This window comes from Podarcis pityusensis (assembly GCF_964106645.2).
Source record: "Podarcis pityusensis genome assembly, chromosome: 14".
Lineage (NCBI taxonomy): Eukaryota > Metazoa > Chordata > Lepidosauria > Squamata > Lacertidae > Podarcis > Podarcis pityusensis.
Window position 1 is genome coordinate 18,596,713 of NC_138039.1, and position 18,017 is coordinate 18,614,729.

General features: G+C 44.8%; 1 protein-coding gene across 5 annotated transcripts in view; it reads left to right on the forward strand.

The window, feature by feature from the left end:
- Positions 1-18,017, forward strand: part of DNAAF8 (dynein axonemal assembly factor 8) — an 88,630-nt gene that overhangs the window by 23,431 nt on the left and 47,182 nt on the right. For 4 of the 5 annotated variants that reach the window (XM_080981914.1, XM_080981912.1, XM_080981915.1 and 1 more), the window contains exons 11-12: positions 6,859-7,053; positions 13,994-14,140. In XM_080981914.1, the coding sequence (XP_080838040.1) occupies positions 6,859-7,053; positions 13,994-14,140 (342 nt within the window). The remainder of the gene's footprint in view (positions 1-6,858; positions 7,054-13,993; positions 14,141-18,017) is intronic. The other variant, XM_080981916.1, reaches the window with a different exon arrangement.

Genomic DNA, 18,017 nt, shown 5'->3' on the forward strand with positions numbered 1-18,017 from the left:
CTGTTCTTTTGTGGAATCCCTTTTCTGCTTCTGTTCCTTTTGACGTTGCGGAAATGTTAACTGTGAATTAAATTTGGTCTGGTCGAGCTAAATTGGGAGCTAATCTGTGTGCAGATTCAGTTCTGTGGCTGGTTGTATAAAAATGGAATTTGGCAGCGAGGTAATCAGAGCTCCAACACTCATTCTGGTTAAGGGTCCCTTTCACAGAGTTGGTTTTTGATAAATTAACAGATGAATTAAATCAGGCGCGTAAACACAGAGTTGCATGGTCACCAGGAACTGCTTTTGGGGAGTGTGTCAGGAAAGCCTTTCAAAACATCCATTTTTCTCCTAGGCCACAAAATGACACAGGCACAATTCTTAATGGGATAGTCACTTCCTTGAGCTAAGTTGTAAGCCTGCTTTAAGAGTAAATCATTGGTGTTGTGGTATCCCAGAATATTTGGATTTAAACTCCCTTCCTTTCCCCTTCAAGTTTGTAGTCCTTTCAGCTCCCTTTCTTTCTCAGAAGTAAGTGTCTGTGTCTGCACATGTTGGGTAGGAGCCAGGACGGCTTTATTACTGGATTTGGGACCTAAGAATCAACATGGTGCACTTTTTTTATGGGTGATGTGAGGTTAGACCTGCTAGAAAGGAGCTCAGCTTAACCTCTTTTGTCACAGATGAGCCTTTGCCAGTTTTCCCAATTATGAGAATGAAATACACGAAGCCCCTGAGGCTCTCCCCAGTTCAACCTCCTTTTGGTTCTCTTTCTCTAATTAGAATTTTTTTTAATGACCTTATAAAGATATGAAGAATTAAGTCTCTTCTAAGCCTTGCTTCATCTCGGAGTTGATTTAAATGACCTTTTAGCTTTCTTATGGAAGCTATTCCTGATAGAATTTGACAGCCCAAACTACTTGTTGCTTTGACTTAAGGGGAAAGCTGCCGTGAGCTTTATTTTTTTAAAAATGACTACACTCTACACTTTTGCCCATATTGATTGGGTGGCCAGCAGAGGTCCCCATGTGCTGATCCAACTGCTTCACTGGAATCTTTCAGAAGAGGCTGACAAAGGAGAGGCACTGAGTAAAGCAAGTTTCCCCACAGTGAAACCCCAGGCACCGCTTTGCAAGGGACTTTCGTGCACCCTTATCACCAAGCAGAGCAGGAACTGTTGCACAGATGAATTCGTTAGCAGGCTGAGTTCAAGATGCTGGCTCTGATATATAAAGCCCCCTACAGCTTGGGGTAGGATGCCAGAAAGATAGTGTCTCCCTGGTTATTTAACTTATATGCAGAATTCATCATGCGAAAGGCTGGACTGGATGAATCCCAAGCCGGAATTAAGATCACCGGAAGAAATATCAACAACCTCAGATATGCAGATGACACAACTTTGACGGCAGAAAGTGAGGAGGAATTAAAGAACCTTTTAATGAGTGTGAAAGAGGAGAGTGCAAAATATGGTCTGAAGCTCAGCATCAAAAAAACGAAGATCATGGCCACTGATCCCATCACCTCCTGGCAAATAGAAGAGGAAGAAATGGAGGCAGTGAGAGATTTTACTTTTTTGGGCTCCATGATCACTGCAGATGGTGACAGCAGTCATGAAATTAAAAGACGCCTGCTCCTTGGGAGAAAGGCGATGGCAAACCTAGACAGCATCTTAAAAAGCAGAGACATCACCTTGCCAACAAAGGTCCGTATAGTTAAAGCTATGGTTTTCCCAGTAGTGATGTATGAAAGTGAGAGCTGGACCATCAAGAAGGCTATCGCCGAAGAATTGATGCTTTTGAATTATGGTGCTGGAGGAGACTCTTGAGAGTCCCATGGACTGCAAGAAGATCAAACGTATCCATTCTTAAGGAAATCAGCCCTCAGTGCTCACTGGAAGGACAGATCGTGAAGTTGAGGCTCCAATACTTTGGCCACCTCATGAGAAGAGAAGACTCCCTGGAATAGACCCTGATGTTGGGAAAGATGGAGGGCACAAGGAGAAGGGGACGGCAGAAGACAAGATGGTTGGACAGTGTTCTCGAAGCTACCAGCATGAGTTTGACCCAACTGCGGGAGGCGGTGGAAGACAGGAGTGCCTGGCGTGCTCTGGTCCATGGGGTCACGAAGAGTCGGACACGACTAAACGACTAAACAACAACAACAGCTTGGGGTAGGATGCCAGAAAGATCATCTCACCCCTTATATACCCCATCGATCACTGTTCTGAGCGGGTGAGGCCCGTCTGTAGATAACACCTTATCAAAAGGTCTGTTACGCATGATATAGGAATCGAATCTTTAGTGTTGTGGCACCTAAACCTTTGGAATTCCCTCCCCTTGAATATTATTTATTTCTGTATGTTTTTATTACCTGCCCTTCACTTCAGGGCAGGTCCCAACATTGAAACACAATATTTTAAACAGTTTAAAACAAAGCCGTCTCTGTTGTCTTTTTGGCACCTACCTGAATGTCTTCCTTTTCCAACAAGGCTTTTAAACATGGTTGGTTGCGGGGTTTTTTGTCACCCAGGTCTCCTTAGTAACAACAACAACAGAATAGTCTCTCTTTGAGAGTTTATCATACAAATGTGCATGTATTTGTATATTCCTGGGCAGTGTGGTGCAGAAGATAAGAGAATTTGGATGGGAAAGTAGCATACAAAGGCATCAATCATAGGCAGCCATGTTTGTGGGCACCTGAGGAGGAACAACTCCATGTCTATCTGTGCAAGTTCATAGTTTGCATAAATTATTATGCTTTTTTTAAAAAAAAAATTTGGCATTTTTTTTCTGTTTCTGGTGGTCATGGCACATGGAGGAAGAAGATATACAAGGCATTGTAGCCGCCCCTTCCTATTCCTAGAGTATATTGTTGCAACTATAAGGACTAGAAAGTGGAAGATTGAGCAGAATTTGAACCCAACAGCTGATCTGCCCCCCCCCCCGCTCTGTTATGAGATCACTGTATACTCACAGCCACAACAGTATAATGAAAGAAGCTACAGAGTTCAGCAAATTAAGCACTCGTTTTGGCATTTTAAATATCTGAAGCCATATTTTGCCTACATTTTTCAATTACTTCCCTTTGAGGTCCATTGCCCATTTGAAAACAAAATGCAGCACAGCTGAGATCCAGAAATCTCAATGCTGTCCTAACGGAGTCGTATGTTGCAGATCAGTGACCCCACCATGCTTAATATGGAGGCAACTGCTAGTTTTACGGAATGCAGAATTCCATAGTAAAGTGCATTAACTGGAAGACCGTTTAGACGATTACTGTCAGTATTGCCCACTTCTTTACGGCCAGTTTCTTCTCTAATTACAGTGTGTCCGGCCCGTTGAATGCAGGATTATTATTATTACTCTTTTTGCCGTCACAAAGCAATTGTCACCGAGGTTCCAGGGTTTATTTTACAACTTAATGTGGAACTTTGGATCTGTGAACAGATGGCATTGTCATTATTTTAGCCTTCCCCAAAGAATGGAAAGAAACACACAGTTGACATTTCCAAAATGTTTTTATTCAGTAATAAAAATTAGCTGCATCTCATTGGAGAGACTGACTTAACTCCTGAGTTCATGGGCATAAGCAATGCAGAGAAAGCAGGGTTGTGTTGGTGGTGCTTCCAGTCCAATTTGCACAACGGACAGACAGGGCAGCACACTGCTTTGTGTCCCATCCTGAACACTAGCAATTTAGAACTAGGGACTCCTCCTAACAACCTACTTATTGAGCGTTCATCTTGATTTGCTTGCACAAAGTGCGGGCACAAGTTACATTAGAACTGCTCTTTTATACAGCATTCATTTTTATTTGTTTGTAGGGAGATCATACAGCAATAATCATTCACCCTGCTTTGCATGGCATTCGTCTATCTTTCTGTTAATCATTCATTCCCTCCATGTTTTTCAATGCATTTTCCCTGTCACTTTCCTAACCGCAAAAAGCCTGTTACTTTTTAAAAAGATGATCTGTTGCCAACAGAGCGCTTGAATCCCTTCTTCAATTGCACACATCTAATTTTCCCAGAAGGCACTTGACTCCCACAAAATACTGACAGTCTGGAGCCTTCCTGCTGGATGTTCCTCTAACCGCTGTACCACATGACCAGAAGTGGGCTGGTGTTAAATTACCGCTACAAGATCCAGCCACTGGCTGATTGCCAGATCAGGCAATATCACATAACACACACACACACTGAAATAACTTGTTATTAATGCTGGTATGCCAATATTACAGATAAAAACATTGGTGCAAACAAATCTTTCTCTTCCTCAAGTGTCACCTGGCAGCAGCCATTCCACCAGGCTCCCTCAGTGGGAGAGATGAGAAGCAGGGCTCATTGCCAAAAGACTTTGCCAACAGACTGGTTCCTTCAGGCACCACCTTCCCTGAGCTGTTTCTATGCCAGCTGATGATTATAATAACTACTACTTAAGAATCGGTGCCCCCCTCCCTTGTCCCTTTCCCCTTGTGTGACACTTTTTTAGATTGTACGCCTGTAGGCAGGAACTGTCTTGTTTTAATTGATTGTGTGTAAGCTGTTCTGGCACCCTTTTTGGCAGAAGAGTGGGGAACAAATGCTCTAAATAAATCAGTGTTGATGACTGGGTTGTAAGGTTTGACTCTTCTTCTGGAGCAAGGAAGGCAGACTTCAGGCTTCTGGGATCTGCTTTGTGTTTTACTAGAACCACAAAATCCACAAACACATTCTGCATAAAAGCCCATTCCTGGTTGCCCTAAGCTTTCAGCAGTCTAAGCAGTCTAATTTCCTAACGGCTGGGTATCAGAATCCTTGCCAATCTACTGCAAATCTCCCAGAGATCTCCCTTCAATCTGATTTCAGTAGGCGACTGAGACGCCTCCGTCAGACCTCAGCCAACTGCTATTGTGGGATCCATGGGCCGGAATATCCAGAGCATCACAGGCATGGCCAAAGATGGGCCTGTGGTCATGTTCTTCAGAGGGAAGATATTTTCAGCAGCTTCCGTCAGTGGTGAGTGGCTCAAACTGAGGAGCCAAGCCTGGAACAGCAGTTACGTAAAAAGGCTAGCTAGGCCTGAATTGGTCCCTCAGGTCATCTGATTGCGATGTGCTAAAGAACATCTGTAACATCTCAGGCCATTACCAAGACAATGCTGCTCTGTCTTAGAATAAGATTACCAAATTTGTTTCAATGAATCTGGGGACACTTTATAACTTCAATGGATGTTGTATAGGGACTGATTTGTAAATCTGGGGACTGTCCCCGGGAAACGGGGACATCTGGTAACCTTATCTTAGAACTGCCCTCAGTAGTCCAGGGTGAGAGTGTGGCCTTGCTGCTAGAGTCTCCAGTTCACTTGGTGGTCTTGTGCCGACATAGCTGTGAAGCTCCCTAGGCAGCCTTGGGCAGGTTGACTTGCCTTTCTGACTAATCTGCTTCACAGGGTGGTTGTTAGGATAAAATGAATGAAGCCTCACATAAACAGCTGTTCTGTGATCCTCGGAAGGGCACATAAGGAAAGATGTCTCTTTCTGAACGTGTGTATATTATATAGCTGCTTAGTATGCATTCATTATGTTCATTATGTATTAGAAATTATGTAGCAGGTCTGTGTACTACCTGGATCGTGAATTGAATTGGGTCAGTTTGGGTTAACCCGGGATTCAGCCGAATTGGGTTGAGGCAACCCCAGGTTGAATGAGGTCTATCTGGAGTGATCGGAGAGGGGCAGTCCAGTGGAGAGGAGAGGAGGAGTGGAGATGCTTACAGGCCATCTAATCACATATTTAATTAGGGTTTTAAACCCTAATTAAATAATGTGCAAGGCCTCTGAATTTATTTGGGTCCCGGGATCACACTGGATTGAATCAGGGCCACCCTGAGGTGCTGGATTCTACTATTTTGTATTATCTATAAAGATGTGTTGCTTATTTTTATGACTTGTATTTATATAATAGCTTTCATTTTTTGGTATGAATGTAAAGTTATGTATTGATATAGTTTATTATCTTCTATGTTCTAGATTGCCCTGTGGACTTTTGACAAAGTGTGGCATATACATTTTAATAATAACAGTGCTGCTGCTACTATCTACTCAATCAAAGAAGTGCTTTGAGACTTGAGACTTGCATTAAGTTTCAGCAGTTTCTGTGACCAGCCCAAAACTCAGTCACCCAATGCATATTCTGTGCCCTCTTGTTTTCACACATGGCTCCCATTGGAGTGTGCAAAGGTGGAGACATCTCACCAGAAAGGCAAAGGGAGCTGCTGGCTGCCGGAGGATTTCTCCGGAACTGCTAAACTGCCTAGAGAAGTCAGTTCCCATTTAGAAGTGTGCAGCAGATGTATCATTTGGCAGATGTCTGCAGTCAGTAATTTGCCACTCGTCAGTGATTGCCTGCTAAGTTGCCATGACCAAAGCTGGGGTGAAAATAACAGCGAAGGATACGCTTAGACCCGTCCATAAGCAATTTTCTAGAAACCTCTCCAAATCTTAACTGTTCTGTATCCCAAAGCCAAAATGACAGTCCTTTAAGTCCACCTTTTGTATTCTTTCACCAGAAAGTTTGATTTATTTCCTCACATTTTCTACAGAGAACATAAAAAGAGCTTGCTGGATCAGGCAGATGACCCATCTAATCCTTGACGAATTCCCCTCCCAAAGCAACATTTCCAAGAGTGGTTTGACGGTCACTCCCTCTTCACAGGAAATTTTGGGAATTGTAGCTTTGGGAGGGAAGCTAGGGGTCTCCTATCAACTCCTCGCATTTTTAACAGACTACAGCTCTCATAATTCTTTGTGGGAAGCCGACTGTCTAAAGTAGTTATCAGAGTGCTTTACAGGTGTGGCGCAATTGTTGTTTGAGTTTGATATCCCCGCTCTCTTTTAACAGGAGGCCTCCTACCTTGCCCCTGTCAACACGCTACCCACCCCAAAAGGCGCCAAAAGAGAGATGCTGCTCATGACCATCTGGTTATCTAGCTGCGGACAGGTTGCCCCTTGCTGCCAGCAGACCAGCTTCTTTCCCGGAACCCCCTTGGCAACAGCTAGCATCTACCCTGCAGTTGTGACCTGGCTCCTGTCTCTGGTGAGTAGAACAAATAGCTTCTAGGAAGTGTTGCAAACTGGAGGCAGGCGTCTTTGCAGGACAATCTCTTAGCCAGATGAAAAGGGAGATATAAAGCTGCAGTGCAGATATGTGAGATTTCCCATAAATCAGAAGGTTGCTACTAGCCATAATGGATCTTGCGGGAAAATTAGGACAGCAGGATAGTTCAGCTGGTAAGAGCACAAGGATCTGAATCCCATGGGCTTGAGCCCCACGGTAGGCAAAATTTTCCTGCATTGCAGGGGGTTGGGCTAGATGACTCGCGGGGTCCCTTCCAACTCTACAATTCTATGATTCCAGAAGCCTTGTGTGACCTTCCCAGAGTCCGATAAGCAAGGCTTAAAATGTTCCTTCCATGGCTGGAAAACATGACACGGAAAGCACTTTTTAATCAGGGGGATCCTGTGAAATCTTGGGCGGCCCTTCTATGAGGTTTTTCCTGCTGTCCTGCCCCCTTTTATTTGCTTTCCAAGTTTTGATGATACGTGTAAAGCTGCGGTCGTGTTTGTAAAAGCTGTGTAAGATGAAATCAACCTGTGCAGCTTTGGGCAAATGCTAAAGACGCATCTCATTACCCTGGGCTTTGACACGAGGTAATAAAATCATAGAATTGTAGACTTAGAGGGTCATCTAATCCAATCCCCTGCAATGCAGGAATTTCAACTAAGACAAAAGGTAAAAGTAAAGGACCCCTCAATGGTTAAGTCCAGTCAAAGGCGGCTATGGGGTGCTCCATTACGGATGGCCATCCAATCAGATGGGGACAGCATCTGCCTTCCTCCAGTCTTCAGGGACCTCACTTGTTCTCCAAGAATTCTCAATGATCATAGACAGAGGCTCTGAGACTACATCCACAAGCTTCTTTAGTACCCTTGGGTGCAGGTCATCAGGCCCTGCAGATCTCAATTCATTTAAAGTAGCCACCTCTTTCCCTATCTTAGGCTGCAGCTCCCACTTTGCATCATTTGTTCTGTTATCACCAGGTTCCTTTCAGATGAAGACAGAGGCAAGTAGATGTAGAGCAGTTCTGCCTTCTCTCTGTCACGCAGTAGCATTTCTCCGTCTTCCCTACGCAAAGGACCTACTACTTGCTTGTTCTTCCTCTTGCTTCAAACGTAGCCGAAGATACCTTTTACAATTATTTTTAGCCTCTCTTGCAAGCCTGAGCTCATTCTGAACTTTGCCCTACCCGACTTTCTCCCTGCGACTATTGGCTACTTGTGTATACTCCTCCTTCGTGATTTCCTTTTTCTTCCATTTCTTATACATGCCCTTCTTAAAGCTCAGCTTATCCGTAAGCTCTTTATGCAGCCACACAGTTTCTTTAGAAGTCTTCCACTCTTCTGGAATAGACTACTTTTGTGCCTTCAGTATTTCACCTTTAAGAAACTCCCACCCATCTTGGATTCCCTTCTCTTTGAGTATTCCTGATTTGTGTTTTCAAGACCCACCTTGTTCAAGTGATTGTAATATGTTTTAACTGTTTTTAATTTTAAATGTTTTTAACCTGCCCTCAATCTACTGGTGAAGGGCAGGTGATGAATTTAATTTAATTTATTAGTAAATAATATTTGAACTCTTCCCTGAATTTTCAGCTTCTTTTTCTTTTTCTAAAGAATGAAAGCCTCTAACCCTTTCACCCATAAGGGGAATTGTGCAGGCAATATTCTATCCTATTTCTCAATAATAAGCAAAATGCTTACTCCTCCTTTCAGTGTTCTGGTCAGCGGTCTGAAAGGCACCAGAATAATTGACCAAAGCTTGGCAGTGTTTATTTTTTAAAAATTTCATTTGGGGAAAAAATCAATGTTTAAAATGATTTAATAATTTAAATGCATTTGACTGCTCGAGCACGATCCAGCCAAAGTTAAGCACTTTTTATGCTTAGTCAATTTCAGTGGGAAACTTAACCTGGAAATCTTATACATGTCTACTCAGAAGACAGTCCCCACTGATTTCAGTGGGACTTACTTCCGGCAGGTAGGCATGCATAGAAAGTTGCAGCATTAAGCCCTGGGTGTTTGAAGGCTGCAATTCTAAATCTACTGGGATAACTGGCTCAATTACGTACCTGTTGAAGCCCTTTATTATACAAAATCTGCAGTGTTTGGCTTGTGAATCTGGTTGGGAGAAAAAAAAGACGTTACCTGTTGCAGTCACTCACACAAGATGCTCATAGGTAAGGAAATAATTATTGTAAGAAATATAGGAAAGGGTTCTAGTCTGAGTCTAGAGAAGAACAAGGCAGTTGTGCTTGCTCTTTTGTTCTCTTGGAGGATAGTTCAGAGATGACCACTCATTTTGAGGTCTGAAAGAGAGGTGTGAGGAGGAAGTTTTAATGAGGATGCAGCCTAAGATGTATCAGTCTAAACAACAAAGAGATACATAGAGAAGTCAGCATGGTGATAAAGGTACAGGGATAGTTGGGGAATCTGAATGTTACTCACTTTGTCTGTCTTAACTTCATGCAAACTCCTCTTCATGCAAGTTGAGTTGCTCCCAAACTGCCAACAGAACCCCTTTACTAGGGCTTTAGTCCCATTGAATGCAGCAACACTTTCTTCTGAGTAGGCATAGACTTTATTTATTGATTACACCAATGTCCATACTGCTTAATATAAACAATATCAAAGTGGTGCATTACATAAGAACAAAACATGCCACAAAAGCTGCATACACATTTTGTATAGAAATTAATTCACGTTCATCAATGGTGCACACAACTGGGTCCCACTTCAGAAAGCACCGGGGCTGAACAGGTAAGACTTATGCAAAGCGCTGCACATCTCTTCTGTCCATGTTGATGCGACAGAAAAGTGCTTAGCTTTATTTGGATGGTGCCCCTTGTCTTAGCATAGAAAACTGTATTATACCAAGTCAGAACGCTGGCCCACTGAGTTCAGTATTGTCCACACTGACTGGCAGCAGCTCCCCAGCGTTTCAGAGGAGGAGTATTTCTAGCCCTACTTGCAGATGCTGGGGACTGAACCAGGGACCTTCTGCATGCAAGGCAGCTGATCTCCCATTGAGCTATGACCGTTCCCTAAAGTTGCTGGGTGGTGTTCCTCCCCATATACCATATTTTTCGCTCCATAAGGCACACCTGACCATAAGGCTCACCTAGTTTTTAGAGGGGGAATTCAAGAAAAAAAATATTATTTACAGGGAGCGCTGAGCAGAGCCTGTATGCATCCCAGGCTCTGCTCAGCGCTCCCTTTCACGAGCCGCGTGGAGTGTGTGACGGGCTGCCCTTCTCCCTCCTCGGGGAAAAGCCCCCAAGGGCCACACACACACTCCATGCGACTCTTTAAAGGGAGCGCGGCTCTTGGGGGCTTTTGCAGGAGGTCGGGGAAGTGAGAGAGCCTCGCTTTGTCCCTTCCCCCACCTCCCGCAAAAGCCAGGGGTAGCTGCGCGAAGCCTCCACAGGGCAGCGAGATGATGGCTGCACAGCACTCTTTCTAGCTGTTCTGGCTTCGCGGGCTACCCCAGAGCTGCTCCAGAGCTTGTCAGGGCTGGCGGGGGAAGCCCAGGTTCCCCCCCCCCAGCCCCAGGGACCACACATTCGCCCCATAAGACACACAGACATTTCCCCTTAGTTTTTAAGAGGAAAAAAGTGCGTCTTATGGAGCGAAAAATACGGTACTTCACTGCCGCAGGCCCAGCTGTTCAAGTCACCTTTTGAGCAGGCAACGCAAGGCACACTGGCATGCTGGGTTGTCTGATTACTCCTTCTTTCCTGTCCTCCTGATGCAGCCTTCCAGCAGTGCTTGCAGTTGATCAGGATGGAGGCAAGGCTCCTTTCCCCTCGCAGCCTGCATTTCTCAAGGAAATATATCATCCTCCAAATCTGCCTTTCTTCCATCTTCCACCCATGACATCAATGGCTCAGCTTATGCAAAGCAGGGCTTCCAATCCTCTCTGGCTGCTTCCAAAGTCAATAGGCTGAATCTGGTTCTTAGTTTCCAAGTCACGTAGAAGAAAGGGGAGGGGGAGAGAGGAAATCAAGGGGAAGAAACGAGCCAAAGATAATTAAATGTGATGGTTTAGAATGGAATGGAGTTTTTCCACTTCTGTTCTTTTTTTTTTTTTTGCCTAGTGTCAAAATTTGGTTTCTATTAAAATATGTAGTCAGAGCGACGAAGGTCATTCAATCTGTGTTTTTAATTAGGCTTTGCGTGAAATTGCTTGTAAAGGGTTAATCAGTGAACTGTCAGTGCTATAGCTGTCAGATCCAGAGTTTCCTGGGGAGAGGAATTGATTGCTAAACCACTTGTAGCCTTGGAAGAGGAATAGGGTGTGTGTGTGTGTGTGTGTGTGTGTGTGTGTGTGTGTGTCCTAACAAACTCCTGCTCATCACCCTTTAAAAACCACAGTTCCCAAGATTCTTTGGGGGAAGCTGTTGTTCTAGGAAAGAAAGGCCACCTTCCTTGTCCTGTCTGTTGAAGTGGCATCATAGGGCTTAAAATGTGTGTGGAGGTGGCATAAGTGGAACATCCTCCTTATATTGCCCAAGATAGAACCCCCTGAAAAACTATTTTCTCATTCAAAGTGGAAGGTGACTGACAAGCTTACAACTATTAATGCACATTACTGGGGGAATATGAAGGCTCCCTGGGAAAAGAAAAAGCCACGCACCAGCTCTTCATAATAGCGTAATCACTTAGCATTGATTTTCAACGGAGGTTATTGACCCTATTATCATCAATAAGGGCAATGTACTGTGTTGCTGCAGGAGAGAACATGCCAGTCGATAAGGACTCTCTGTTCTCTTCCCAGGAAACCTAAGAGTGAGTTACAGGCTTGCTCTCTGTTGCAGAGCTACCCAAAATACATACGTTGGAAGCAATGATAAAGCACATAGCCGTGACGGGACCCTGTAATTTTTAGCTGTGAAATGTGCTTCTCATATAGTTATTTAACTTGTTTATCTATTTGGTAAGATATCTATCCCACCCTTCTGCACTGCATTTGCAGCGCTCAGGGCAGCTTACAATTTAAAAGGGCAAAACAAGTCTGGCAGATTTGTAGTCGTTTAGTCGTTTAGTCGTGTCCGACTCTTCATGACCCCATGGACCAGAGCACGCCAGGCACTCCTGTCTTCCACTGCCTCCCGCAGTTTGGTCAGACTCATGTTTGTAGCTTCAAGGACACTGTCCAACCATCTCGTCCTCTGTCATCCCCTTCTCCTTGTGCCCTCAATCTTTCCCAACATCAGGGTCTTTTCCAGGGAGTCTTCTCTTCTCATGAGGTGGCCAAAGTATTGGAGCCTCAGCTTCACGATCTGTCCTTCCAGTGAGCACTCAGGGCTAATTTCCTTAAGAATGGATTTCTTAAGGAATGAATGAATGGCAGATTAAAAAGGAGTGGGTTGTATTCAGCTAACCTAAATTAGTCACAGCCATTCATTTAAATGGGTCTACTCTGAGTAAAAGTTAGCTGAATTTAATCCAGCACCGTTGGGCTGTATTCAGCTGACTTTTGCTCAGAGTACACCCTTTGAAACTAATGGTGCTGAGTTCATCATGTCCGTTAATTTCAGTGGTTCTGCTTTAAGTAACTCCCAGTTATTTAACAATAAAAGGAATTAAAAGGGTGGCCAGTACAGCAGGTAAAAGAGGTTAAGAAGAGGTTGTCATTAAAACTGTTGAGGCCAAGTGCCCGCTGTAATATTATTATATTATTCATTTAAAATGTATAAATGTCTCCCAAAGCATTAATGCAGCTTACAGGGGGGGGGGGGGAAACAATGAAATCATCACTAAAAACAGCTAAAAAAACCAAATTTCAAACATTCAAAAAAAGGAAAAGTGAATCAGAGCCTCTAAATGGAGGCCTGGATTAATGGTGTCTGGGACAGAGCTCTCTTGGATCATGTTATGCAGAGAGGGCTATTAGGGGTCTCCCAAGCCACTGTGTGGAGCGGCCAAAAGTGAGCTCGCTGAAAGTGGGGTAATGCATGAGGTTCAGGATCCTTGCACTAAGATGAATGTGCACAGGCATGAGAGCGGAGTGATTAGCATATTACCTTCCCCTGCTTCTGTTCTGTGTTTTGCTTTGTACAGTGTAGAGCAGAGGTGTTGTGGTCCAGGGTCATAGTGGGGGCGTTGAAGACCCATTACTGTTTCTGCCGCCAGCATTCTAGAGCTGCCCAAACAGCACGAAAGGGGAGCTTTTCAACCACTGAGAAGAAGTCTTCTCACCTTTTGTGCTGATGGAAGCCAATCAGAGTGAAAAATAGATGAGTCAGCCACCGAGGATTGGCTCTCAGGGTCCCTCTGGAGAGGGTGTGTGGGAAGAGCACTGGGTGGGAGTTGTTCTGCATGCTCCAAAGCTAAGCGTTTAGGAACAATGGGAACACAAGGAGCTTCAGTTTGAAGAGATTGGTGTGCAATTTCTGTTACACACAATAGAACCTCAAGGAAAACACAAGCTAAGCCACTCTGAAAGAAGATAGAGGAGTACCCCAAATGATTTCTGCATGCATGTACACAGAAAACAATAGACCTAGCTGGAAGGCAACACACAGAGATCTGCATTGATCCCTGATTATTCTTATTGTGTAAGATTATTGCATAATCTTAGAAGGGGACCTGATTGTGGGTGGGTTTGGTTGTGAGAAGGTCATGACTGTGGCTATCATGAAGGGACCCTGTGCTTCTGATTTTGCCACTACAGTACTGCTGCAGAGTATAATAATAATAATCATAATAACAATTTTATTATTTATTCCCTGCCCATCCAGCTGGGTCGCCCTAGCCATGTATGGCAGAACATGGCTTTTACAGGGAGGAAGATGACTGGCCGGACCCCAGCCGGAGCAAAAGACTCCTATTCTGCAGAGTTTCTTCTCTACTTTGACCCAACTCAAGTTAGGCTCATGATCGGTTAATCCATGTCATCTTTTCAAATGCAATGACAGGTACCCTGCCTGGGAGCAAGAGGAGAGAGCAAAGCACCATTCCAGGTCTTGGGGCTGCAGCAGATCTGGTATAAGGATGCCCTGGCACTCCACGCTTGTTTAACACCAGTCAGCGAGTCGGAAGTCCACAGCAGTCGGAAGCATGAAGTAAGCAGCAGCACTGCAACTGTCTTTCTGTTCCTCTGTTGAGTAAGAGCCGCTGTTCTTTGTTCAATGCCATAAATGTGCCTCCCTAAATTTAGAGAGGAGGCCCTCTAAAGTGCCAGTGGGGTCTTGAACCAGGGAGTCTGGCGACCAGGTCCATGACTGCTGGCATCAAGAGGGAGCTGCTGGCCCAGTGGTGTCTCTGGTCTGGTACCTCCAAGAATGTTGTTCATGTCCACAGGCTGCAGAAACTGAAAAGATCTGTAGCAATAGGACAAACAGAAACTGATAATAGGATGAGCAATAGGGCACCTCCACAGATTCTTCGGCCGAGGGTCTTAAGTCAGAATGATTACAAACGACTTTGTAAAAGCCTTTTTGCAGACCGGTCATAGCAGAACACCAAGGCATCTCACCATCAGCACAAGGGCTAAAAATATAATTGGGGTTCCCCCAACTGGCAAAAGTAGCAGGAGTGGGATATTTAACCCTTCCCTGTCTGCAAGTTTCCTCATGCTCAGCTGCTGCCTGCAGCTGCTTTTCCCCACAAGGCAAACATGCATTCAGAATGTCAGCTTTAGGTGGCTGGTGGGGCTGAGATGGGGGTTTAAAGTTGGGCTGTCCTACTTTAGGACCCACCCCCCAAGATTGTAATGAGATTTGGAAGGGGCACTCACATGAATTTAAACATTCTCACTTTCCCTTTGTATATTAGATGGATGAGGGTTTTTGTTTTTTTAATGTCCAAGAAATGTGCAATGTCTGGGAGCAGCTTATTTGTTTAGTTCTTACTGTTCTGGTTTTGTTTGGATTTCTCTCCCTTGTTTTTATAATTGTATGATGATATGGTTGTAACCTGCCCTGGGACCTTCTGGCGAAGGGCAGGTATGAAATCTTATCAATAAATCATCTGAAGCATTGGCAAGGATTTTTGTTCTTGTCGTTTGAAAAGAAAGAAAAGGAAAAACAACAAGAAAGCCCGAGCACCTCCTATTTAGAGGTAATATGAAAATTAGTTTAATTCACTTGCCCACCAAAGACTAATACGGTTTTGGGGAGGGGTGTTTTCACTCTGCCCCCTCCCAAGAATTTATGAAATTTGGCTGGACTGTATACTTCAGCCTATCACTATTTGAAACCCTTTCATCTTAGCCTCTTTTCCCCCAGCTGATCTTCTGGATTCTTGGACTCATGGATGCATGAAAGAGGATAGGGAGTAGTGAAAGGGGGGGGAGGGCTAAGCACCTCTCCTCCCACTTGCTGCTTCTCTTCTACAAATCACACCCTCCTCCTTGACAGTTTCCAGCTGTTTGGCAGCCCAGGTGCCGAGACACAGGTCTGTTGTCACCATGGGTCTAGTTTAGTTGGGAATATTTTATAATACTTTTGGTGTTCTAGGATGCTTGCAGAGATGCTATATGCTTTCTCAGTTACAGTCACATGGATGCTGAAAGCTGTACTCATCCACAAGTTAAGAGTGTGCATGACTTGCTAACTGGGAATATATAACAATAAAGTAAAAAAAAAAAAAAAAAGCCAGACACAAGGATTATCTAAAAGAGCATTGCCTTAAAGCTGCAGGTCACCATGGTTATTGGCGAATTCAAAATCCTGCACTCCCTTTACCTTCTAATTGCTGGGGTTTTAAAAAAAGAAGTGCAGGAGCCAGAGAGCAAAGAGGGTAATGATTAAGGCTTCAGTGTGTATTGATCATCCGAGGAGAATCACCGGAAGCTACTAATATTTTGACACTTCTGACTTAAGCAGTTTAGTCCAATCTGGTGCTTAATATTTCAGTGGCGTTTAAAACCCTTCACCCCCTCCCCACCCTGGCTGCAGCAAGCATTTATCATCTGCAGCTGAGGACCTGGCTGCCAGAGAGCAGTAAAGGCCACATTTCCTGCAGTGTGTCATAAAACCCGTAATGTGACAGCTGTGGCTGCTGTGCTCTCCCCTCCCCCTCCTCTTTTGCCTGGAGGAAAGTGATTGATGTTGATTAAAAACTGCAATAAACAAATAAAGGCAACTTTCAGGGAGAAGGGAATTTGGGGGTCCTTAGACCAGCTGGGCCCAGAAGCACCCACCAAACAGCAGCAGTTTTCCGATGATAAGGGTGCAGGTCCACACCATATGTTTAAAGAACATCCAGTGCGCATGGCTTTCCCCAATGAATTCTGGGAACTGTGGTTTGTCAAGGATGCTGAGAATTGTAGTTCTGTATGGGGAAACTATGGTTCCCAGGATTCTAGGCAGGGAGAAGCAAGGGGCTGCTCAAGCTAAGAAAGCAGGGGACTGGGGGGGGTGGGGAGTTAGTAAGTGCGAACATGAAAGAGGTGTGTAAAATTATCTAGTGGTGTGGAGAATGCAGCTAGAGAGAGGTTTTTCTCCTGCTTCCATAGTCCTAGAATAGGAGCCATAAAATAAAGGTGAATGTTAGAAGATTCAGAGCAAGCAAAAGGAAGGAGATCTTTGCACAGTGCATAGGTAAACTGTAGAATTTGCTCTCACAAGAGGCAGGGACTGTCATCCACTTGAATGGCTTGGATTAGACAACTTTATGGCAGAAGAGGCTTATCAGTGGCAACTAGCCATGATGCCTGTGTTTTGCTTTTAGTTTCAGAGGCAAGAAGTATCAGAATATCAGTTGTTGGGATTCACAAGTGGGGTGGCTGCTTCTGCACTCAGGTTCTGCTTATGAAGTTCCTTCAGGCATCTGATTGGTGACCTTGGGAACAGGAAGCTGGACTAGAGGGGTCTTTGGCCTGATCTGGCCAGGCTGTTCTTATCAACAGTTATAGCAGTACAACTAAGGACTCTGCTGGTTCCTTGGAGCACCTGGATCCAGCTGTGCTGAAGAACAGCAGTACCACCTTGGAATGAGGAGCAAAAGGGCTGGAAGCATCAGAGATGGTAAAAGGCAGGCTGGTGCTCTGATGGCATGGCAGTCTTCATGCCTAATGAGTGGGACACATTGCTGGAGGAACAGTACTATAGCGGCAGCCCAACCCCTGCTGGTTCCTCAGGTCACTTACTCAGGACCACAGTGCCTTCTCTGATTGTTCTGGGGGTGGCGGTCAGTGGTGACTGGTGCCCATTGTGCCTGGTAGGGTGGAAGACAGGGAGCCCAGCAGTAGGGGGAGCCAGAGCCAATGACAAACAGAGCCAACTCATTCTAGTTTTGTCCCCATCCTCCCTCTCCCTGCTGAGTTCTCTAAGGGTCAACACTGAAACTGAGAAGGAGAAGCTGATAGCCAGTGGCACCCCTTAAACTGGTTGTAAGCAGTTAAGGCAGGCGATGGCTGGCGGAGGGCAGACTGAGCTTGGTCAAACTGTGCCCCATTTGCTCTAACCAACCAACCTCCACTGGTGGCACTGCAGCGTAGGAAATACCATGCCTAGTAGCTCTGTCAGCCTGCAAGCTGCCTCAGTGCCACAAAAAACAAGCCTCCTGAGCCCCCTGTTGCTTTACAACGAGCTTTGTATCTGGTGTTTGCCTTCTCTTACAAAGGTGCCTTCAAAATTCTGTCTGCCAGCAATGGATGCTGTTGTTCCTCTTCTTATTTGAGGCATTTGTACAGCTGACATTCATACCAGTCGAGAGGGAAAACCTGATGGGAAACGCATAAACCAAATCTTTCCGAAATGTCAGTTGCAGCAGAGAGAGAAAGCAAATAAACACCCGGGCGCTGCTTTCTCCTTTGGCAGCCTCCCTGGGGGGTTCTTTTGTTGCTTGGATTTAACTCTCCAGCCTTTCTTGGCAGTGGCGACAAGCAGCATCTCTGTGACCTCCTTTAAAAACACTTTAATAGACACCTTGTGAAAAAACCCTGACATGTTTATCTCGGCAAGTTATCTCCTTGGGGAGCGTTGCCTCATGGAT